Source organism: Otolemur garnettii, unplaced genomic scaffold (assembly GCF_000181295.1).
Source record: "Otolemur garnettii isolate 467f Iridium unplaced genomic scaffold, OtoGar3 scaffold00049, whole genome shotgun sequence".
Taxonomy (NCBI): Eukaryota; Metazoa; Chordata; class Mammalia; order Primates; family Galagidae; genus Otolemur; species Otolemur garnettii.
In genome coordinates this window covers 2,401,992-2,427,226 of record NW_003852444.1, presented here as the reverse complement: position 1 = coordinate 2,427,226, position 25,235 = coordinate 2,401,992, and the positions used below count along the sequence as shown (strand labels likewise).

General features: G+C 47.5%; 1 protein-coding gene across 1 annotated transcript; it reads left to right on the top strand.

Moving 5' to 3' along the window:
- The first annotated feature begins 9,440 nt into the window (after positions 1-9,440).
- On the top strand, positions 9,441-24,979 carry EPHB6 (EPH receptor B6). The gene is made up of 18 exons (XM_003791551.3): positions 9,441-9,627; positions 16,597-16,667; positions 16,973-17,173; positions 17,473-17,537; positions 17,812-18,595; positions 19,299-19,454; positions 19,747-20,100; positions 20,260-20,384; positions 20,592-20,754; positions 21,692-21,806; positions 22,032-22,084; positions 22,228-22,347; positions 22,499-22,746; positions 22,990-23,163; positions 23,699-23,848; positions 24,084-24,277; positions 24,400-24,555; positions 24,666-24,979. Exons 3-18 carry the CDS (start codon positions 17,074-17,076, stop codon positions 24,772-24,774), a joined length of 3,066 nt encoding a protein of 1,021 aa, XP_003791599.1. The 5' UTR covers positions 9,441-9,627; positions 16,597-16,667; positions 16,973-17,073; the 3' UTR covers positions 24,775-24,979.
- The last annotated feature ends 256 nt before the right edge of the window (positions 24,980-25,235 follow it).

The window sequence follows — 25,235 nt, the reverse complement described above, 5'->3', positions numbered from 1 at the left end:
CACAATTCAGTGGCATTAAATGCATTCACAGTGTTGTGTAAACATCACCACTATCTATATCCAAAATTTATTCATTATCCTCAACAAAAATTCTGTACCCATAAAACAATAATCTGCCCTCATTTCACCACCCCGGTCTCTGGTACCCTCAAGTCTATTGTCTGTCTTTATGAATTTGCCTATTCTTGGCACCTCATGGCTATGAGCTGAATGTTTGAGTATCCCCAAGTTTCATAGGTGGAAATCCTAACCTCCAAGGTGATGGTATGAGGAAGCAGGGTCTTTAGGAAGTGAGGAGGTGGTGAAGGCAGAGAACTCCTACATGAGATCACCGCCCTAATAAAAAAGGTTCCAGAGAGACCCTTCATCCCTTCAGCATGTGAGGACACAGGAAAAAGGTGATCATCTGTGAAGCAGGAAGCTGGCCCCGACCAGACCCTGAATCTGCTGTTGCCTTGATCTTGGACTTTCCAGCCTCAGAATTGTGAGAAATAAATTTCTGTTGTTTATTAGTGACCCAATTTATGACACTTTGTTATAGTGTTCTGTCCAGACCAAGACACGCAAACAACTTGAATCATAAAATATCTTTCCTTCTGTCTCTGGCTTATTTTACTAAGAATGTGTTCAAAGACCATTCATGTAGTATCACATATCAAAATTTCATTTCTTTGTAATGGTTGAATAATATTCCACTGTAGTATATGCTACATTTTGTTTATCTGTTCATGGACACTTGGCTTATTCCCACCTTTCAGCCATTGTGAATAACGCTGCTATGAACATTGGTGTACAAAGATCTGGTCCAGTCCTTACTTTCAATTCTTTTAGGTATGAACGTAGAAGTGGAATTGCTGGATCATACAGCAACTCTGCGTTTAGTTTTTTGAAGAACTGCCATACCGTTTTCCATAGTGATGAACCATCCTACATTCCCTCCAACAATGCACAAAGATTACAGTTTCTCCATATCTTCACCAATACTTGTTACTTTCTAATTTTCTTTGTAGTAAAAAAAAAATCCTAGTAGGTGTAAAGTACACCTACGGGGTTTTAATTTGTGTTTGCCTAATGATTAATGATGGTGAGCATCCTTTCATATAATTAATAGACATTGACATGTCTGCTTAGGACAAATGTCTACTCAAGTCCTTTGACCACTTTTAAATTTGGTCATTTGGTTTATTGCTGAGTCTTAGGAGTTCCTTAGCTATCCTGGATAGTAAACTCTTAGCATCTATCTAATTTACAAATATTTTGTCCCAATCTAAAGGTTGTGCTTTCACTCTCTTCATAGTAGCTTTGATGCACAAAACTTCTTCATGGTAATGAAGTCCAATTTATTTGCTTATTGTTTTATTGCCTGTGCTTTCAGTGTCCTGTCCGTGAAATTGTTGCTAAATTCAATGTTATGAAGATTTTTCTCAATGCTTTCATCTAAGAGTTTTATAGTTTAATGCTTAAATTTAGGTTTTTGAATCATTCTGAAATATTATTACCCTTTTAATCTAGTGTTAGGCAAGGGCCAAACATCAGTTTTCCCTGTACCATTTGTTGGAAATCATCATTTCCCCACTGAACAGTCTTGGCACACTTGTTGAAAACCAGTTGGCCACATATGTAAAGGTTTATTTCTAGGCTGAGAGCTGATATTTTACTCCAAAAGATGAACAGGAGTTAAATTAATCTGGCATTTAAAGTCTCTCTGGGGTGATTCTGAGTTATTCACTTTACTCCGGTTTCTCCAGAAGAATAACACAGGGTGACACTAAATCCATTCTTCGTTGTCATCTTGTAACCACTGTGAGTCATAAATCTGCCACTTTTTATTCTTTCTAGTATCCAACAGGTAGCAGTGATTCAGAAAAACACAACTCCCAAGGCCACATATTAAGTCTCATAAATAATGCAGAACAAAGTTCCAAGGAGGAAGAATGTAATTATCTAATAATTAGTGAAGCCCACTTTGCCCACAATAAAATTAGTAATTTACATTATGAAGAAGAGGAGTATTAGGAAAGCTCCTTCCAAGCAATTAAAAGATTTGTAGGGAGAGAAAGGAAAGGGAGTTGGTGTAGTCAACTGGGATTTAATGAGCATTAACATGGGAAATTCTGTAATTTATACTAATTATGTTAAAGATTGTATGTTATCTGTCAAATGCCTCTTCTCCATAAAACTACTTTGAACAGAATGAATACATACATACAGTTAAAAAATCTACTCTGTTTTCCAATATGAAAATAAACAATTTTGTGTCTTTGTTTAAAGTGATCGAAGTCTTTAAGTCTGCATTTTTTATGATTTTTAAAAATCATCTCTCATTTTCACACAGCATCTTTTTAGGTTTGTAGTATATAAAAAGTGGGCTCATTGCTAAGTTACCCTTTGATGATTTCTGCTTTCGCTACACAAAGACTGTGATGAAGCTTTGAAATTATTGCTCATAAGAGTCTAATCAATTTTGTAGACAAGTCAACATTATCTCCCTGCCTCCCCTTGGATTGTGGAGGTGCAGGAAAGAGATGAGGAGGGAGGAGGAGAGGTGGAAACATAGTGGGTTGGCAATTCCCTCCCTCAAATTATTTGTTTGTGTATGTGCATGTGTGTGTGTGTGTACTTAAACTCCATGGCTTAGACATTTTAAAATTATACGTTTAATTTTAACAGCATTAATTTTTACTGAAGTTGCAGGTTCCTTTGATGTTTGAAAAATTAATAGCACCATCAGATGTCCCCCAAATATTGTGTCGTTTATATATGTAACTTTAGAAATACAACAGGCAACAGTTTATGTATATTATAAAATGGAAAAGAGATGTTTTGCTACTGTTACGTGAAGAAATTTCACAGAATATTTATTCCATTGACTTATCATAGAAATTGTTCTAGAAATCGTGCTTATTAGGACCTTGTATTTGGTTTGACATCTGTCAGTTTAATTATACTTTCTGTATTTTAATGCTTCCTATTATCTTTTATCTAGTTTGCCTTTGGATAAATGAACTATGTCCATTTGCTTTTATGTATGTCTTGTAAGGTTAACCTCCTTTTTAAAGATAATCTTACATGATTATCATAAAACATTAAAATTCTTCTCACCTAATTATGCCAACAATATCTATTGACTTCCTCTGATGCCTGTCAAGGAATTTATCTTTGCTGACACCCATGTCTTTGCTACTCCTCTCTTACATGCATTTTGCATTATATTAACCTGGATTTTAAAAACATCCATTGAAAAAGAGACTTACTTTGTATATTTACATTTGGTATTTTACTTTTGTTGTCGTAATTACTCTCGATTACTTAATTTTCCTCTTACTATTGGTTCGTGATTTGCAGGTTTGTGTTTTGTTTTTGTTTATCCCACAATTTTAGATAGTTTAAGTTATTATAACCACCTTTCTCAATCACAACTTCCCTAATGAAGATTGCAATTGCTTATTCATCTCTTAACTGTTCAGAGTACATTTGTAGTGTACCTTGCTGGAAAACAGACTTGAGTGGCAAATTTCCTAAGAGCTATAGATCTGAAAATAGCTTTATGTGCATGCCTACAGAGTTTCATGACAGACTTTGTTATGGTTCATCATTTCAAGTCCAAGAAACACACCGTTGACAGTGTCCTTTCTGATTCACCGGTACTTGTGTCAACTTGTTCAGCTTACTGGTGTTGCTGGGAGGGCTTCATTTGTTTCTGTCCACGTGGATTTTACAGTTCTTGATTTTTGTGTATCTCCAAACTTTTGTAATGACCCACATATCTTGCCTTTGAAAAACAATAAGCCCTTGCCTGGAGATAGAATGCTCCAGTCTATAGCCATTAAAGATGCATGATGCTGCAAGTCACAAAATTTGCAATCATAGGTGTTTATTTTTCTTGTTACAAGAAGTCTGTGTGTGGTTGCCAGATTTGGCTCAGATGCAAATATAGTGCTGTAGCCTCAGCCATCACATCTGTCGTTGGTCGAATAATGGTCCCAAATATGTCTATGTCCTAATCTTTGGGACCTGTTAGTGTGCTGGCTTATATGACAAAAGAGACTGGAGGTTGCTAATCAGCTAACTTTGAGAAGGGCAGATTATCCTGGGTTATCAAGGCGGTCCTGATAAAATCACATGGTATTTAAAAGTGGAAGAGGAAGACAAGTGGAAGTGAGCCAAGGAGGATAGTGGTGGCTTCCAGGAGCCACACTGGCAAAAGCAAGGAAAGAGTTTCTCCTAGCAACTCCAAAAGAAACACAGCCCTGCAAACACCTCGATTTCAGCCCACTGAGACCCACGTCAGATTTCTGAGCTCCAGAACTGTAAGATAATAAATTTGTATTATTTTCAGCCTCTAAGTTTGTTGTGGCATTGATAGGAAACTAATGCAAAGTCTGAGTGTTTATTTCAAAGCAAGACAGACAGAAAACGGCATACCAGATATGTCTTTTATCAGAAATCCAAAAACTTTCTCAGAAATGCTTACAGCAGGATTATCCATTTCTTGGAATGAACCAGAATTAAGTCTCATATGCACTCCTAACTGTTAATAAGGATAGGAAGAGATAGATTTAGCTTTTCAGCTTCAAATTGAGGTAACGGAGAGTGAGGAATTGTTTCTGAGAGCAAGTCAATAGTGCTACGTCATCCATTTCTTCTGAAAACTCTGAGCGTTACTCCTCTATTCTCATTAATTGATGCCGCAGGGAAGAAATATGAATTTATGTAGATTTTAACTCCTGTTAAAAGTAAACTCTGTATGTGTGTGTTTGTGCATGCACACACATGTGTAAACCGAGAAGGTACTGACTGGAAAGTATTTACTGAAACATATTTTCCCACTGACTTCTGATTATTGATTTTACTTAGAATATGGCAAAAAAAAAAAAATTCAGTCTCATGAATTTTTTCAGTTTATTCAATTATTCAATAAACATTCACTGACCAGGAACAGTGGCTCACACCTGAAATTCTAGCACTTCAGAAAGCCAAGGTAGGAGGATCACTTAAAGCCAGGAGTTTGAGACCAGCCTGGGCAACATAACAAATCCTCATCTCTACAAACAGTAGAGAAATTAGCCAGGCACGAGAGGACACAGCTGTAGTTCTAGCTACTCAAGGACCTAAGGCAGGAAAACTGCTTGAACCCACGAGTTTGAGGTTGCAATGAGCTGTGATGATACCATTGCACTCTATCCAGCTTAAACGACAGAGAGAAAGTGTTTCAAAAAATTTTAAATAAATAAATAAATTTCTTTAGTTTTATCTTTGTGCTTTTTTCCCTCTTGTGTATTTGATCTTTCTTTTTACTCTGGAATTATTGTTATTTTAAGGTCAAGTATATTGAATCTTTCTTTTCATTCTGGAATTATTGTTATTTTAAGGTCAAAATTCCCTGTTGTGTTTTTCAGACCTTTAACTTTCTTTGTTATTTAAAAATTGATCTATTTATGTCGAATATCATGAATGTCTCATGGCTTATTTGTATTTCACTAGTTTGTGTTTCCTGAAGTTTCAAGCCATTTAAAGACCCGATGAAAATCAATGGCTTATTTTGTATTTCACTAGTTTGTATTTCCTGGAGTTTGAAGCCACTTTTCCAAAGAGCTGAGGTTTTATGTTGGCACTTGTGCTTTTCTTTTTTTTTAACTCCCTTTTGCCACTGGCCCTTTAAAATAGCTTCCGTATCTCCTTTTAACTCATTAAGAATATTAAGACAAGTTCTGTCTGGGCTTGAAAAGATAAAGACCGGGGGGAAAGCAGAGAGTGGTGTGGAGTATTTATCGATTCTGTTCTGCAGATGAGCACTGCCAAAAATCTTATTAAAATCTAGACTGTTTTTAACTCTAACTGTTGACATTAGTGACTGCAGAGGATTTGTTATTTTTCTACAGAGATGGTGTCATAGTCATTTTAAAGAGAAGTTCCTAGCATTTCTGTTCACTCTACTAACTTCCTAGGAACTATCATTGAACATTAAAAATGTATATTAAAGATGATGGTCTAGGGGGAAAAGCAAGGATGTCCTACTAAAAAACTCTATCTTTGCTGGTTGCAAGGAAAGATGTAGATTGCTGCATCATTTTATCTCATTGGTGGCAGAGACTACTGGTTGCCTTCTTAATATTCTTTCTCTTCTCCTCTCTTACTAGGAGTTTTAATTTTATTTAGTACAGCTTGTAGGTGTATTTCATAGGTTGTTTACAGGTAGAAGTGGTCAGGCGACACAATCCTGACCAATAATATATAAGGAGAAGTCACTGGCTAGGGCTTCCAGAAAGATTCTTTACCAGTGCTAATTCAGCAGGATGTATCTCCTTAATTCTGTTCCCTTTTTCTTTTCTTGCCTGAAATTCATAAACATTATAATTGCAGCTCTAGCTGACACGTTAAGAACCTGAGAACAAGCCCTCATCCTAAAGTTGGAGTCTTGTTGAGCTGCAGCCTTCATAGTTTTCCTGAGTTTACTCATTTGTTTAAATCATTGTCGTACAACTTTTCTGTTATATGGAGCTGAAGCCAAATCCTAACTAAGAAAAGAGCCATCCTCTTTCTCTTCGTGTACCAATGCTTCTGAATACCTTTGTGTTATGGCTTGGTTAAAGTAATATCAAAGTGTAAGGCTGTCTTGGGTAAACTTCTGTCTTTCAAATAAACCATAGGCAAATTCTAGAACATTCTACAAATTTCTAAACAGAAGTGGGTTGTAATTGTATGAATGGGCATTTGACACTTTTATTGGCAAAATGTCTGATGACCAGATTCCAGCTTTTGGGATGTAGAACTCCACCTTGAGGACACAGGGTCTCAACATAGTTCGATCAAGGACCTGGGCACCTGTGTGATCACCCACTGGTCCCTATAACTTATGTTTTGGAATAAGGGATCTGAGGCTCAGGAGATTCCTCTGTTGCTTTTCACTAGAATTCTTATCACAGAAATTACTTATAAAGCTTTTTGTTTATAATAACATCAGCTTGCATCAGTTCTAAAGGGAAATAAAGAAGAATAAAATTGCACACCCTAGGGGAGTGATAGAAATTGAAGACCGACGAGCCCAACGAAGGAGGCACAAACTCCAGGGGGGAAATAAAAGAGAGACAGAATCAGTCCAGGAGTCATTGTATCCCACCTGGAGTTTTCTACTGGGGAGTTCCTTTCAGTTCCACATTTACATTATAGATTACTGTGTGCCAGAGATAATGAATTCTGTGAGCCGCAAACCTTATTAGGTCCTACCCTTCAGCACAAAACAAGTTTAAATATTGTGTTTTATCTACTCATTCTATAACACTGCCAAGCACCTAAATGTGTGCCAGCCATTGAAAAAACTTAGAACAAAGATGTATGTTCAACTTCAGAAATGAATTCATTACCTTGTTTTTTAATAGCTTCAGATTGCAGCATAATTTAAAAATGCATCCTGTGTTATCCACCTACCACTAAAACTTGGTTTGATCATGCATAGGAAATTATGATACCAGGCCAATTGTAGTCTCAAACCTGTCTGCATCCTACGTACGATGGCCAAGGCCTTGAAAACTAGATGCCTCTCAAATTTTATGAACATGAGGAAAAAACTCATTACAGAAGACCTGAACAGTAAAAGTTTAATTTGAATTATAGGCGCCTAATATGAAATATGTCATGCAATAAAAAGGAGTACAGATGTTTTTACAATAATATCAGTACATGCTATATTGCAAAACTACTGGAATTTCTGGGTTTTGTAAAATAACATCTATGTTTTGGGGTTTGGGGTACTTTATCTTAAAGCAATAATTTACTTATATGCTTTGTTATTAGTTTTTAGATTTCCAATATAGCCATAGATTTCTAGCAATCAGGCCAGGGTTAATATACCCTTTATAGTGATTATATAATATTGGATACCATGTAAATTCAGGTTTCATCAAGAAAGTCTTTGAAGGCGTTAGTCTGAAGGCAGCCCTCCTCTATTACTGAATTTCAGAGCAAAGGGCAGAAACAAGTTATAAATTCATCGGTGTAAGTGGAGTCATTAGGCTTATTAATTGTGGATATCATTAAGAGTGAACAAACCTCTGACCAAGTGGGGACTAGTTATCTTTCTTTCTGTCAGTCATTCAGTCAATTCATTAAAGTCGGAGTGTCTCTTAGGAGCCTCCTAAGGAGTTTGTTTTGTTACTGTGCTTGTTGGCGCATAGATCTCTTTCACAATTTTCCTGGTTTCTCAATGCTCCCTCAGTACCAGTTTTGATCAGCTCATTTGCAGCTAGTGCTTTAATAAACATGTCTTTGAATAAATGAAAGAAGTAGGTGCTCAAGATGGGACAGGGAGATATGCAGAGAAAAGGGGCCACAGGGAATTCCACCAGGTGCCTGTGTTCCCCGCAAGGACCAGCAGGTGGTAGCAACAGTTCGTGGGAAGGCCCCAACCCAGCTCTGCCAGGGCCGAAACAATAGACCCCCAAATCCAGTCCTCTGTTGGGAAAAAAAGGTTAGGGGTGGGCGGAAACATTTTTCCCTAATAGCAGCCCCTGCGTTCCCTAAGTCTGCCTCCAGGCATTAGCTTAGAGCACCTTGCACCTCCTCTCCCCATCTCCTCTCGTGGGGAGATTCCCTCTGGAGAGCCGGCAAGGGAGGAGGCACCCGGAGGTGCAGCGACTTGCCCCAGCAATGTCAGAGCCATGAACCCCGCATCAGGACTTCCCTCTTTCAACCCCAGGCTGACCAACCCTTAGGGGAGAGTTGAGACAGGGAGAGTTGAGCCAGAAGCCCCGACAGTGACCAACATTCAGACACGAAAAGGGAGAAGAGTTTCGCAGAGACGCCTGAGAGTCAGCCTAACCTCCCCGCTCCCCCCTCCCCTCCCCTCCCGGATTTCTCAGTTTGTCTTTCCCTCCACCCCCTGCTTTCCCTTCCTTCTCGCTTTCTCAGCTCACGCCCACCTTAGTTCAAAGCTGAGTAGGAGCCCCACTGTTTTAGTTCCTAGAGTTAAAGCCCAATAGCAGGGGAGGCGCGAGGGGGGTGTACTCGGGTTTCTGTCCTGCTCTGCTCGTCAGTTGCGCTTCGCTCTATGGTGTCCAAGCTCCAGCCCGAGCCCCAGGGATTCCGATCCGGCCGCTTCCCCACCCCGCCACATCCAGGCCCCTCACGTTTGTCATCTGCCCGTCTGGGACCAGCAGGAGGAGGCCGCCTCCTCCCCAGCACACAGGCAGGGTCCGGGCGCGCCCTGCGTCTCCCCCGCGGTCCCCCGCGCGCCCGCCGCCCAGGCAGGGAGGGCGGGTTCGGCTCCCCGGAAGAGAGGAGAGGGAAGGCGGCCGAAGGGGCCGGAGGGGCGGGCCGGGCTGGGAGGGATCGCGGAGGGGGCGGGCCCGGCTGCGCTTGCTCCAGCCGCCGCTCCAGAGCAGCGGGCGGCGGGACCAGCGACCCAGCTCGGCTACCACGATCGCTACGCGGGATCGGCACGATCCTCCGCCAGTGCCTGGTCAGCCCCGGAATCCAAGAGACTTGCAGCGCCGAAGGGACCCGGGCCACGGGGTAGTGGCGTCCCTGGACCTAAGAGGACGCAGGTGGCGCCGGGTAAGCTCGAGAGCAGCAGCTCCGCCGCGGGGCCTTGGGAGACACAGACCAAAGGAGGCTGTGGCCGGCGGGAAGGTGAGTCCAGAAGTCGCAAACGACGTTGTGGGGGTCAGGGGAGAGTGTGCCTGGGGACAGAGGAATTAAGGTTTTGGAAAGTAAAGGAGCTTTCCATCAGGGGTTTCTGCAGATCCCAGGGGCCCTCCTGGGCGAGTACTGAATATATCTCCCCAATGCCAGCGCAGTATTCACCAGGCTGAGAACCTGGCCAACCTGGTACCCCATCACCAGCCATCACTGACACCTCATTACTCTTGCTGTTAGGATCCTTCCACTGTGCTCCCAGAGATCCTCCTCTGGCTTTGGTTTGGGGATCCTGATGTGAGGGGGGGTGTCATCACAGAAGCCGGGGGCTCCAGCGCTCTGAAAAGGGTCAGCCATCCCTCTGGCTCCAGTGGTACTACTCCAATCCCCTCGCAGCTAGGAGGAACCAGGAGGCTGACTGACCCCAGGTTCTGCAAGCCCCTCTATGCTGTGCCCACATTTAAGTCTCTAAGCTGGAGTGGCCGCTGGCTTTCTGCTTCTCAGCCATTACCCCCAAGTTGCAACCAAAGTCTCCTGCTTGATGCTGCTTCAGCCCCACCCTCTCTCTCTGCATCTAGGTGGCTGGCCCTGCCCGCCCCACACCCTCGCCCACTGATCTTGGCCGTCTGGCACCCTCTCTCCTCCCATCCCTAGGGGAGCTGGCAGGGGACCAGCATAGCCGCTGTTGTAATGTCCCTGGCAGTGCCCATGGAGAGGAGCGGCTGGGCCTGTTCCCACTCAGTTAACCTAGGTCCTCCCCTGGCCAGGGGAACTTGACTCAGACTCTAGGAGAGGAATTGGTGGTTCTGAGCTGAGGGATCAGCAGGAAGGAGCTGCGTGGGGCTCTTTGTAGTCCATGGGAACTGCCCAGGTACTGGAGCCCTGAGGCACTGAGACTTGCTGACTGCAGGCCCAGTGGCCTTTTCAGGGCAATGGGCCTTTTTTCTGAATGGAAGATTAGGGTGCAGGTTCCTGTGTACTTTCATTGTAGCAGAGGGAGGAAGACTCCTTTGGAGTCCCCTTGGTTCATTCAGGGTGCAAGAAGATGGCTGGCAATGGCCAATGGGTTACCAGGATGCCAGGAAGCAACATGATGGGATGGGTTGAATGTGGGAAAGGAGGATCCTCCTTCTGGGACAGCTGCTATCCAGGTATGACTATCTTCTGAACCTAAGCCCTGAATTCTGCCCTCCTCCCGACGGTAAGCAGAAGGAGCATACAGGCTCAGGGGTGGGGGGTCGGGGAGGAAACCTAAAGCTTCCCTTTCTCACCTCCCCTGCCTGGCCCCCTCTTCTAACCCAGTTGTTTCTGTATGGCTCACAGCCAGACAGGGGCTAAAGGTAAGAGAGATCTCATGGGTGTGCACGCTCTGGTGCACAGGAGCACACCTCGCCCCATCCACATTCCCTACACACTGGGCCAAGTAGATGCAGCCTAAGGCCTTCACTGTGGCAAGTACTCCTCCTGACACTCAGGGGCTTCCTCCCACAACCTTCCATTTACTCACCTCTCCTGCGCACTTGCCTCCTGCCTGACACCCTCCCTTATGTTCTTTTCCAGAGCCTCACATGTGCCCGGTCAGTGCTCAGAGTGGCTCGTTCTAAGTAGCAATCTGGCAAGACCTAGACACTGCCTGCATCTCAAAAGCCTCCCCCTATCTCCATAGCCTAGAGTGGGAGGCACATTTGTCTGAGTCAGAGTGCTCTGGGGGACATTTGCAGAGACTGGAGGCCTCAAGGGTCACAGGACTGTACTCTGCTAGGTAATCCACAAATTAGCTTCTCCAGCCAGGACAGCAGGGGATAGATAGAGGAGATGGAGGACAGCCGCCTCTGCAACGTCTGTGCTGGATGGCACCATAAAGCCTTTCTCAAGGCAGGAGGCCAGAGCACGAAGACATGTCTAAGGTGGAGATTGAAGGGTAGAGGTTGCTGATTTAGCTGAGCAAGGATTATGCTGGAATTTCCTGGGCGTTTAACAGCTGCAGAAAAGGGTGGGGGACAGAGCGTGTGGTTCTGACCTGGTGGCAAACAGGTGTGAGGACCAGCCCAGGACCATAGCAGACATAAATAAAACCAGACCATGGGCCCCTTTGCCCTTGGGACCATTGCTTTCCCCGATGGACTCTACAACTTGCTTAGCTTCATTGAATCCTGCCTGTCTGGGCTCACGTGATGATGCCCCCTCATTGTGTGCTGGGAGTGGACAGCTCCCTCCGTTGTATTCTCCCCGCCTTGCCGGCCCAGTTCTCTGCTCCACATGGTGGAAGAGAAACATGACATGGTCACTGGGAACAATTTCAACTTCTTGGGGAAGAAGATTAAGGAATATCCAAGGATAAAAGTTATTTTGCTTTTATTGTTGCTATTGTTCCACTCATTCAATCTCAGTTTCTACTATCTTCCCATCCCTATTTACTTCTTATAGATGAAAATTTGGGGATATTTTGAAACCGAGAGGGGAAAAGAGGGGGAGGGGGAACAAAATGTAAACATACACTATATTTGTCTAGCATTTAAAAATATTTTCCTTTTTGTTTAGATTTTAATTATGAGATTTTGTTTAATTGTAAAAATAAGACATGCTTGTTATAACAAGAAAAATAACTGAAATATGTGTAAGACAAAGTTAATCCCCCCACCTACGTTCCTTCATCTCTGCCTCCCACAGTAACCAATTTTAATGGCCCAATATGTCTTCTGCTATAGTTCTCTCCAGGCTTGTTTGGCTTAAGTTATTTAATTTTTAAAAATCCATTTTGTGGCTGGAGGTGCATAAACTATATGAAATAAGCTTGATTTGTTCACGAAATCATCATATTTAGCATGTAATTTGAAAACAATTATTTTTTTAAAATTCTGACAGCTTTATTAATTTACTTTTAGATCTTTCATTTTTACAGTAACAGAAACCATAAGCTATGCCTTGTAATCTAAGATTCTACAAGTCATTAATTTTTGCCAGTTTCTGAAAACAAAGTACAACCTTGTTGCCTAAAGAAACTTATTCTTATAAAGCAAAGAAGTGTGGCAGGCTTGTGGATCTTGTCTGCACTGTATCAAAAAGATATTAAATGATAGATCCAGAAAAGAAGCTGAGAAACAAATTTTGAATTCCTAGAATGCAATTTTTGTCACAGGGAACTGTGTCTAATCAGTATCATTTTCTGAGCTATCATTTTACATCCGCATTTCTGCTGCTTCTGGTGTTTTATATTTTTAAAACCTTATACACATCTGAAATTTGAATGTCTTCCTGATTAAGTTTTCCTCACTTTCATTTGTTGACCAGTTCCTTTGGTGAGCTGGAGAAGAGCGTAGACTCTCCAGCAGGCTGGGAGGGAGCAGGGCCTGGCTTTGTGCAGGCGTCTTCCGGTCTGAGTGGCAGGAGGGATATGCCTGACTGCTCCCGGGATGCTGTCCTGCACCGCATGCAAAAGATGCTCCACATCCACAACCACAGAAGGCACCTTTGAAAATCAGGTTTCTAAGCCCTGCTTCCTTAATATTCCAGGCATGTGGAACAACCGTGTTCCTTAGGTTTCTGCCTTTGAAATTTGCTTCAAAAGACTCTGCAGTGGGATGAATTGGTTGACAGCAATTTATTCTATATCCTAATATACAGTTGTCCTCTTTCCTTGTTTGTGTTCTTACAACAGTGATATGCTCAGATTTTTTTAGATATATTAAAAAGTAAAAGACTTGAATTTATCTGATCAGTTTGATGAGCTAGACCTGTCCTAAATTCCTAATCTGACTCAGCAACAATTTTTTTTTTTTTTATCTGAAGAAACTTGTCTATAACGTTTAGTCTTCTGGATTTGAATCTAAAAGAGGTTGTCATAAATACTGAAAGTACAATTTGGGTACTCTAAGATCCTTAATCATTTCTTTTTAATAAATATTTTTGTTGTTAGGAAAATTTCAAAAAAATAACTAAAGTGGCACATTCCACAGGCTGTGTCTCTGTCTTACTCTTTTCTTTCTGCTTCTGGTTGACAGCAGCTGAGTGGCTTTAACATGCATGTTTCATAATTGCTTCTGTTCTTTTCTGGTTCTTCTGGAAGGAGGCCAGCTTCATGTTTTCATTAAGATGCATACTAAGGCAATGTAAGCACGCCCTGTTGCACCCACAAGCAACTGTGTGACTTGGATTGTGGGTCATCAAAGCAAATATCTTGCCATTCTCCATCTTCAAGAATGTTCCATATAGTACAGCCAATACTATCTGCAGTGCATCTTTTCTATATTGTTTGGCTGTTTGTCAAAAAAATTCATTGAGATGTTTCCAAAATATTTATTATTCCTTTTCCATGATGACTTGTCTCAAGTTGTAAGCTTGAGAAGACAGTTGGGACTGTTGTACTAAAGTACAATTAGACCAAGTGGCTTATAAGCAACACTTGTTGTGTCTTCTTTGTACAGATTACAGAATCTGTCCACATTCTGACACAAAGAAAGAGATTATTTTAAAGAATATCTTCTGAGGGAAATGGTAAAATAGTCTTCATTGTTTAAAATTTTGCTGCTGGCATTTTCTTCATGATAATAGCATACCTAAAGCCTCTGTGGAGGCTAAAATCTGGTGTGGCTCTGGGCAAAATCTGGTGTGTCAAGCATGTCTTCAAATGAAGCCATTGAGAGTTTGGTGGGGGTGGGGGGTGTACCTAAGACATGGATTATAATACTTTAGGGTATTAAACAGCTATGGCCAATGGTGCCAGTGTAACAGAATTGAAGAGCTATATGCTGTTTACTTCATCATCTCCCTGTTCTTCTCTGAAGCATTTATTTAGTCTATGAATGATCTTAGTAGCATTTGCGACAGTATTTGCAAAGAACCTCTGTTTCTTAAGAGCAATTTGCCATATGGAAATGCTTCTAACTCGTCTCCATAGGCTGTAAGTTGAACTCTCTGTTTCACAGATAAGGTTATAGAAGTATGAAAGGTAAATTTTATAAGCTAGATGGCAGATGCCCACTACTGACCAGCCTGGGAATTTGCAGAAATGATAGCTCTCTATGTAACTTCATGGAGATAACACTGATGGCTACACCTTCTGGCACAGCCAGCATTACCAGATAAAATTAGTAGGAATCAAATTTCATATTTATCCCAGTTAATTATAGTTTCATTGTGTGATTTCAGATTCATTGTCATTTTCAATACCACTGTGAATCACAAGGCCACATATGTCCAGGAGAAAAGAGATTGTGACTTCTCTTTCACTTGGCTTTTTTTTTCCCTCTCTCTCTCAATCCTATGTTTTTTGAGCAAGCCAGGCAACCATTATGGTTTTTCTTCTGGACAGAAATAAACGATCATACTGCTCTGGTCCACACAAATGACAGACTTTTGAGACCCAGTCACGAGGACAGAGAGAGTATCACCAATCTCTAGGTCAACAAGCAAAGGAGGCAGCAAGCTTGTCAGTCTTTCTTGTGACACTGGAGGTGGCCTTCCATGGCTTTGTGCCTTCTGAGGGATCAAGGTTTTATACAAGAGGTACTTTGTTACATAGTTAAAAGAAATCATTTTGAAGGCATGAGCCCTCAAAATTTTGCCTAATTTTATCATATAGTTAGGTACATATTAGGTACTATTTTATGGAAATTTTTAATTAATTATTTAGCTGAAAAGATAATATGTATGCAAGATTTTTTTCAATGTAAAATTATAGGGAATAAAGTGAAAGGGAGTCTCCCTTACACTGGGCCCCAGTCCTCTTCTTTTGCCTTTTTTCACAGGTTTTGGATGTTCTTACATAAATACTCTTTCATATATGTGTATATATCCTTCTTAACAAATGGGAGCTCACTTTACAATGCTCTCCTGTACTACTTTCACTCAAAAATCATTTTCATATCAATACATAAACACTTGCCCATATTCCTTTCTAAGGATGCGCCATAATTTTTTAACCATCTTCCTACTGGTGGACAGTTAGTTGATAGCCTTTTCTCTTGCAAACAATTCACAATTGATGTCCTTGTTCAAACTTCTTTGCAAACTAATACAAGTAGACAGAACCTGAAGGACGAATTCTTAGAAGTGAAGCTGCTGGCTCGATATTGTCCAGTTGCCCTCCCAAGAGCACTTGTAAACACACAAGCACAGTGTCTGACAGAGAACCAACTGTCCATGCCTCCTCCAACGCAGTGTGCTATCAATCTTACAGGTTCAAAACAGTATCTTCCTTAGTTGGGACTGTGGTACTAAGGTAGAATTAGACCAGGTGGCTTACAAACAATAGAAATTTTCTTCTCACAGTTCTGAAGGCTGGTACCAGCAGGGGTAGGTCCTATAAAAGCCTTCTTATGGGGGTCAGGCAGGTCCCTTTTCACTACATCTTCATGTGGCAGAAAGAGGGTGAAAAACTCTTTGGTGTCTTTTTTATAAAGGCACTGATCCCTTCTGCAGGCACTCTGCCCTAATGACCTAATTACTTCCCAAAGGTCCCACCTCCTTGGAGGTTAGGATTTCAACATATGAATTGTGGGAAGACACGAATATTCAGTCTATAATGAATGGCTTGTCACTGCTGTTTTGATATGACTTCCCTTCAATGTAAGCAATCAAGAAGCATTTTCTCATATGTTTAAGCCACACATTTATTCTTCTGTAAACTGTAAGAAAACATGTGCCCTGGGGGAAACAGGATCTTTGTTCACAAAGTGAATGCCAGACCTGTGTCTGTCTGCCTCCTCCCTACACTGCCTCAATGATCACACAGGATCTTCACTCCTGTGTTCTTTTTGCATTTATTCTCATTCCCTCCCTCCCGCCATACCCCACAGTTACTTTTTGAGTCCCTCTGCTTCACTACCTCTCTGAAATTTCTAGAGTATCCAGGTCCAACAAGGGTCCAGCGGTGTTGTGAAGACACAAATCTGCATATCTGTAAGGATGGAGTATCTTCCAACCTGCCTTCCTGTAATAAGAATTTTCTAACTTCCAATACAGGTGGCTGTTGGAGACAGGGAGGAGAGTAAATGAAGAGAAAGAACTGGAATAACTCCTTCCACAAAGAAAGGGTAAGTCTGACCTTGAACTACCATGAGCCCCACCTCTAGACTGGAGAGCGAGAGAAATGAACACACAGAGGCAGGTCATGTAGGGAGCAGGGCTGAGTGCCTGGCACGTGGCCCTTCAAGATAGTCAAATTACTGAGGAGGGACAGAAGCCACCCACTGGCTGGCTCCTGGCTCCTGTCCCATGGCTGGTGCTGGGGCAGTTGAGAACTGTAGGAGGGGACGTGGGATCAGGTTTTGGGGCCTGGGCTGTTTGTGAAGACATGCACTCTCCTCCCACCCCCTTCTCTGTCCTGTTGTCTCCCCAGAAAGTAAACTTGGGTATACACCCTCAGCGTTGTGAAAGCTGCAGCCCCACCCGGGAGCAGGGTGGAGGCTGGGGCAATGGTGGGTGCCCTGAAGATGCCTCATGGCTACTGAGGGGCCTTCCCGGCTGGAGAGCAGAGTGGTGGGCATGGTGTGCAGCTTGTGGGTCCTACTCCTGGTACCCTCAGCTATAGCCCTGGAAGGTAAGAGGGAGGAGAAACAGGTGAGCCCCTGTCTGCCAATAGAGACCCAGTGCCAGTGGAAAGTGGGAGAGATTCCAAAAAGGAAGAAAGGAGTGAAGGTGTCAAAAGAGGCATGGGAAGGACAACCAGGCCCTGTAATGGGTTTGTCAGAGAAAGGGTCCTCACAGACAGCGGCACTGCTGCTAGCAAAGTGACTGGAAGGTGGGGGGATTTCTTTTGTTCCCCACTGGGAATGTAATAGGGACCAGCACTGCTAGCTGGAGGCTTGGCCACTGTGTGCCCTCCTTGTCTCTGGGCAGAGGTACTGTTGGACACCACAGGAGAGACATCTGAGATTGGCTGGCTCACCTACCCACCGGGTGGGGTGAGTGCCACTCTCTAATTCTGAGCCTGCCCCCACCACACTTACATGCCTGTTCCCTGGAGAGTGGAATTGTGGGAGGAAACCCTGGGCAAAGATGGGTGGGGTGAAACTCCCTCCCTCCCGCGGAGTAGGATTTCAGGGCATTCTCTCCCTGCTTTGCTTGTCACTGGTTTTAAGTCTCAATGCAAGGGCTCTGTCCCTTCCCTGTCCCTCTCCTTCCCTACCCCTCCACCCAAGCCCTGAGCCCGCAGTGATTCCCTGGCCCCCCTTGTAGTGGGATGAGGTGAGTGTGCTGGACGACCAGCGTCGCCTGACACGGACCTTCGAGGCCTGCCACGTGGCAGGGGCGCCTCCAGGCACTGGGCAGGACAATTGGCTGCAGACACACTTTGTGGACCGGCGAGGGGCGCAGAGGGTGCACATCCGGCTCCACTTCTCCGTGCGGGCATGCTCTAGCCTGGGCGTGAGCGGGGGCACCTGCCGGGAGACCTTCACCCTCTACTACCGCCAGGCCGAGGAGCCTGACAGCCCCGGCAGCGTTCCGGCCTGGCACCTCAAACGCTGGACCAAGGTGGACACAATTGCAGCTGATGAGAGCTTCCCCTCCTCGTCCTCCTCTTCGTCCTCTGCTGCCTCCTCCTCTGCGTGGGCTCTGGGGCCCCACGGGGTGGGGCAGCGTGCTGGGCTGCAGCTGAACGTCAAAGAGAGGAGCTTTGGGCCTCTCACCCAGCGCGGCTTCTACGTGGCCTTCCAGGACACAGGGGCCTGCCTGGCCCTTGTCGCTGTCCGGCTCTTCTCTTACACCTGCCCCGCGGTGTTCCGAGCCTTCGCCTCCTTTCCAGAGACGCAGGCCAGTGGGGCCGGGGGTGCCTCCCTGGTGGCAGCAGTGGGCACCTGTGTGGCTCACGCAGAGCCAGAGGAGGATGGAGTGGGGGGCCAGGCGGGGAGCAACCCCCCTAGGCTGCACTGCAATGGGGAGGGCAAGTGGATGGTAGCCGTCGGGGGCTGCCGCTGCCAGCCCGGACACCAGCCTGCACGAGGGGACAAGGCCTGCCAAGGTGAGAGCCCCTCCCCTGTGCTTCTCACAACCCTGCTATCTCCCACCTGACTTCCTATCTTCCCGCTTCCTAAAACTTCATTTTGTCCCCAGACGGTTAGGAATAATCCATCGTAGGAAAGGAACTCTGTTTTCCCTAAGATTATTCCCTAAAGAACTCGAACGTGCTGTCACCTACTAATATAAAATTTCTGGAACCTTCTGGAGCCTTTCACAGCAATTACTGAGGCTCCAAGGGCTCCAGGTCTGAGAAGTGATGGAGACCAAAAGGTGTTAAACTGCCTGGTTGCCTTGAGCTGCAGTCCTTTGTCCCCATGCTCTGTTGGGTGGGGAAGGTTCCTGCTGGGGCCTGGGAAGGATGCAGGTAGAAGGAGCAGTGGGTACCAGCTGAGCCCAACAACCGTAGCAGGAGGCCTCCTCCTCAGAGGGAGGTTATGCAACAAGCCAGAAGCACCCACCTCTGCTGCTGGGCCTGCCCACGGTCCCCCTGCACCTCCTTTTCTCCTTCAATAGAAATGCAGTCTGTCCCAGGAAATGGTAGAAGGAGTCTGTGCTGAGGGAAGAGCAAGTGCGGATAGGTCTAGGAAGAAAAGGAGAAGCAGCTCCAAGGGGGAGAAGCTGAGAGGCCCTGCCTGCAGGTGTATTGGGAATGCAGGGGGGTGGGCAGAATGAGCATGACACCTGTGTCCTCTCTGCCTCCTCAGCCTGTCCCCTGGGGCTCTATAAGGCCCAGCCTGGAAATGGCCTCTGCTCACCATGCCCTGCCCGAAGCCACGCCATCACCCCTGCAGCCCCCATTTGCCCCTGCCTGCAGGGCTTCTACCGGGCCAGCTCTGACCCACCAGAGGCCCCCTGCACTGGTGAGTCCCCCACCCAGCCCAGTGAGGATAAGAAACAGGAAGGGGCCAGAAATGCAGAACTCTGTGGGCGAGGGGCCTTTGCATTTGGAGTGACTTATCTTTTCCTTGTTTCCTCGGTGTCCTCTCTCCCTGCCTCCCCACTGTATTTCCCTGTGCCCCCCTGCACTCTGTTTCCTCCTCTCTGGCCCTCACCCTCCCCTGCCTCCTCCCTTCCTCACTCTCCACCCCCCCCCCATGACTCCCACCTTCTTGGTCCTTCCCTGTCGCACGTCACACTGTCCGGCCTCCCCAGGCCCTCCTTCGGCTCCCCGGGAGCTGTGGTTCGAGGTGCAAGGCTCCGCACTCATGCTACACTGGCGCCTGCCTCAGGAGCTCGGGGGGCGAGGGGACCTGCTCTTCAATGTCGTGTGCAAAGAATGTGGAGGCCAGCGGGAGCCTGGCAGCAGCGGTGGAGTGTGTCGCCGCTGCAGGGATGAGGTCCATTTCGACCCCCGCCAGAGGGGCCTGACTGAGAGCCGGGTGTTAGTAGGGGGGCTCCGAGCACACGTGCCCTACATCCTAGAGGTGCAGGCCGTCAATGGGGTGTCTGAGCTCAGCCCAGACCCTCCCCAGGCTGCAGCCATCAATGTCAGCACCAGCCATGAAGGTGAGTTCTTGGGCTTGAGGATGCCCTGCCTGGGCTCCCTGGTACCTCTTACCCTCTCCTGCCTTCTAGCCTGCCTGCTGCAGCTCTGTCCTGTCTACCCCAGCTGTGATGCTCCTGTGTCCAGGACTCCCATACCCCTAATGGCCTGCCCCTGTCCAGTTCCCTCTGCAGTGCCTGTGGTACACCAGGTGAGCCGGGCATCCAACAGCATCACGGTGTCCTGGCCGCAGCCTGACCAGACCAACGGCAACATCCTGGACTATCAGCTCCGCTACTATGACCAGGTGGGCAGTAGTGGGGCACCATGGGAGGCTGATGGCAGTTCTGATCCACAGGGTGGGGACAGGAAGTCAGCTGGGCCAAGAGAGGTGCCCAGGAGCCTGCACAGGAGTGAGCCTGAGAGCCCAGTGACCTGGACAGGGGCTGGACACTTGGGGGTCAGCAAGGGCAAGAATGGCAGTGGGCAGGAAGTGAGTGGCTATTACCCCCAGGCAGAAGACGAGTCCCACTCCTTCACCCTGACCAGTGAGACCAACACTGCCACTGTGACACAGCTGAGTCCTGGCCACATCTACGGCTTCCAGGTGCGGGCAAGGACAGCTGCTGGCCATGGCCCATATGGGGGCAAAGTCTACTTCCAGACACTGCCTCAAGGTGAGGGCATCTCCATGGGTGGGGGAGGCCCAACAGGGTAGGGAGGAGGACTTGTGCCCTGACACAGTATCCTCCAGACCAGAGGCTCTGTGGGAGAGGATGGTGATGTGGCCAAGCAGCTGAACTTAGAGGCTGTGTGTATAGCGGTGAAGGGGGTTGTGAGTGTGTGCAATGGTGGGGGACTGGGATATGTTTAGGGGTGAGAGGTTGGGATGTGTGTAGGGGTGAGGGTTGGAGTAGGGGTGAGGGGTTGTGGGGTATGTGCAGGGGTGGGTGCTGTGGGGTATGTATAGGAGTGTGAGGTTGTGGGGTATGTATAGGGGTGTGGGGTTGTGGGGTATGTGTAGGGGTGGGAGGTTGTGGGGAATGTGCAGGGATGAGGGGTTGTGAGGTATGCACAGGGGTGGGTGTTGTGGGGTATGGGCAGAGGTGAGGTGTTGCAAGGAATGTGTAAGGGTGAAGGGTTGTGAGACATGTGTGGGGTGGGGATTGGGGTATGTGTAGGTGTGGGAGGTTGTGGGATGTATGTAGGAGTAGGGGATTGGGGTGTGTGTAGGAGTGGGGGCTGCAGGGTGTGTAGGGGTGGAGGCTGCAGGGTGGGGTGTTTGCAGGGGGGATTGTGGGATATGTATAGAGGTGGGAATTGGGGTTATATAGGGGCTAGTGGTTGGGTGTGTGTAGGGATGGGGGTTGAGTTGTATGAAGGGTTGGAGGATTGGGGTGTGTGTAGGGGTGGGGTTTGGGGTGTGTGTAGGGGTGGAGGCTGCAGGGGTGGGGTGTGTTATGAGTGTTGTGAGTATGGGAGTGGAGGCCTCTGTGTATGTGAGAGTGTGTGGGATGCATGTGGAGTGGAGGTAAACAGGTGGGCAGGTGGGCCAGTGTGCATACACATGTGAGAGGCCCGGACCACCTGTGACTCTGGCAGCTGGTCCCGCAGGTGAACTGTCCTCTCAGCTTCCAGAGAGACTCTCCTTGGTGATTGGTTCCATCCTGGGGGCCTTGGCCTTCCTCCTGCTGGCGGCCATCGTGGTGCTGGCTGTGGTCTTCCAGCGGTGAGTCCCAGTCCACCCACCTGCCCCAGCTCCATCCACTCCTCCAGGCTCAACCCCAAGTCTTCAAGTATTGGCAGAGACCCCCACCAGCACCCCTCCCACCACCCAGCCCTGCTGCATGCTGAGGTGGGAAGGAAGGACCCTTTGTGCCCTCCCTCCACAGACAGGCTGGAAAGGGCGGGGTAGAAATGGGAGTATCATTCCAGGCCCTGGTTTGCCCCTCAGGAAGCGCCGCGGGACGGGCTACACAGAGCAACTTCAGCAGTACAGCAGCCCAGGTGGGGTCAGGGGCTCAAAGAGACCTGGGGCTGGGCAGGTACAGGCCATGCTGGGTCCTCCTGAGGTCAAGAGGTGGGCAAGTCTGGGGTATGAGGCAGCCCCTTTTGCATCACACCCTATAACATCCTGCACACCCCTGCAGGGCTTGGGGTGAAGTATTACATCGACCCCTCCACTTATGAGGACCCCTGCCAGGCCATCCGGGAACTTGCCCGGGAGGTTGATCCTACCTATATCAAGATTGAGGAGGTCATTGGGACAGGTACTGCAGGGGAACAGGGGTGGCAGAGCTGGTGGGGGGGTGGGGTGGGCGGGAACCTCCCCTGGCTAGAGTCCTGTGTAAACCCCAGAGGGGATTGGGAACCTCTGGTCCTTCCTCAACCCCCACCCACAACACACACCTGTTCTCTCAGGCTCTTTTGGAGAAGTGCGCAGAGGCCGCCTACAGCCCCGGGGCCGAAGGGAGCAGGCTGTGGCCATCCAGGCCCTGTGGGCTGGGGGTGCTGAGAGCCTGCAGATGACCTTCCTTGGCCGGGCCGCAGTGCTGGGCCAGTTCCAGCACCCCAACATCCTGCGGCTGGAGGGTGTGGTCACCAAGAGCCGACCCCTCATGGTGCTGACAGAGCTCATGGAGCTCGGGCCCCTCGACAGCTTTCTCAGGGTCAGTTCAGCTCTGGTAAAGTGGGAGGGGCCTTGGGTTCAGGAAACTTGGGGTTCTCTGCTATTTCAGGAGACAGAGTCCTGTCTTTGCTCCTCCTGCCTCACCTTCCATAGTCTCCATCCTTCCTTCCCAGGGCATTTTCTGATTCCTAATTCTGCAGCCCCTGCCCTATCATGCCGATGTCTGCTGTGCAGTGTCAAGGTTCCTGCCCACTATCACTGACCTCTTCCCCCTGCCCCTTAGCAGCGGGAGGGCCAGTTCAGCAGCCTGCAGCTGGTGGCCATGCAGCGGGGAGTGGCTGCCGCTATGCAGTACCTGTCCAGCTTTGCCTTCGTGCACCGTGCCCTCTCTGCCCGCAGTGTGCTGGTGAACAGCCACCTGGTGTGCAAGGTGGCTCGTCTGGGTCACAGTCCTCAGGTAAGAGCACAGCCTTAGGGATTCAGCACCTTCAGCAGGTACTGGAGGGTGAGCTGGCATCTGGGGTGGATGCCTTAGGTGAGCTCTCATAATGTTTAAGGAAGGAGGATGCCTTCTGTGTTGGCAGGTAAAAGCCTGGTGGCAGCAGGAGAGGGAGGATTGAAGGATTTCAAGGACCAAGGGAATGTAAGGGGACTGGGGAGGGCAAGAGCAAAAATCTAGAACCATCTCCTCCCCTGCTTTCCCCCAATACAGAGGTTCCACAGGCCTCAGAGTCAGCATAGCTACAATTCCTGAGTGCTCTACTCTCAGCCTCTGTGACCTTGGACAAGCTCCTATTTTCTAAGCCTCAGCCCCTGCATCTATAGAGAGGATGATGGAGAAAATATCATCTACCTTACAGGGTTGTTATGAAGACTAAATGAGATGCGTGATATAAAACACTTGACAAACATTTGAGCACAGAGTAGTTACTCAATAAATATTGACTGTTGCTATGACTATTACTATTGTCACTTTCAACTTCACTCCTCAGGGCCCAGGTTGTTTGCTGCGCTGGGCGGCACCCGAGGTCATTGCACATGGAAAGCATACAACAGCCAGTGATGTCTGGAGCTTTGGGATAGTTATGTGGGAAGTGATGAGTTATGGAGAACGACCCTACTGGGACATGAGCGAGCAGGAGGTGAGTGCTGACCTAGACACTGCTGAACCTCGCAGGCGGGAACATTCCAAGAACTCCATTCGCTAATCCATTCCCCTTCTAAGACCTCCTGGCTCTTGGATTCTTGGTCTTTGAGTTCCTTCATGGCTCCCACTTCATGTTCCCACTGCACTCCAGCCTATCCCCTTACCTAGTGAAGTATTCCCCTCTCCTAGCTCTGACTTCCAATTCTCACATTGTTCCTTTGACGTCCCAGGTATTAAATGCAATAGAGCAGGAGTTCCGGTTGCCCCCACCTCCAGGCTGTCCTCCTGGACTCCATCTCCTTATGTTGGACACTTGGCAGAAGGACCGTGCCCGGCGGCCTCACTTTGACCAGCTGGTGGCTGCATTTGACAAGATGATTCGAAAGCCAGATACCCTACAGGCTGGCAGGGACCTTGGGGACAGGTCTGGAGCATGGGGCTGGAGTCTGGGAAAGCCAGGGAGGGTAGATGCTGACCAAAGAGAAAACCGAGGAGAGGGGGCTAAGATGAAGAGGAGACCTTGACCAGCTTGCCCCTCCCCCTTAGGCCGTCCCAGGCCCTTCTGAACCCTGTGGCCCTGGACTTTCCCTGCCTGGACACTCCCCAGGCCTGGCTCTCGGCCATTGGACTGGAGTGCTACCAGGACAACTTCTCCAAATTTGGCCTCTGCACCTTCAGCGACGTGGCTCAGCTCAGCCTGGAGTAAGCAGGGGGTTGGGAGGGCAAGTGTTCTGAGCCCCAGGCCAGGGGCCATACTGGGAATCTTGGAGAAGCTGGCCCACATTTGACTCCCTCCCTCCCCCTTCCACCAGAGACCTGCCTGCTCTGGGTATCACCCTGGCTGGCCACCAGAAGAAGCTGCTGCACCATGTCCAGCTCCTTCAGCAGCACCTGCGGCAGCCAGGCTCAGTGGAGGTCTGAGGCCTGGGCAGGAAGCTGTGGACTGATGCTGCCCCTGACCACTGGACACAGGCTGAGAAGGGACATGTGAGATGGGAGCGAGGCTCCCTCTCGGCATCCATGAGAGATGCCCACAGCAAACCCAGCTGCCTGGATGGGTGCTGCGTCCCCAGCCCTCCACCCCTCCACCAGCCTCCCCACATTAAAGGGAAAGAAGGGAATTGGCCATTTCAGGTGTGGTGAGGCCTAATCCTACAAGGAAAGGTAGGGCAGTGGGCAGGTGGCACCAGCACCACAGAGATGCAGAAGGGAAGTGGGCAGGGAGCAGGAAATAACTTTATTGGAAGGTGGAAGGGGGCAAGACTCTACCCTGCTTCATCCCACCCTGGCACCAGCCTCCCTCTCAAGCACACCTTGGACAAGCCCTGAGCCTGCCCTGCACCTATGTGGGACAGCCTGAGAGGACGCTTTCCCTTCCCTCT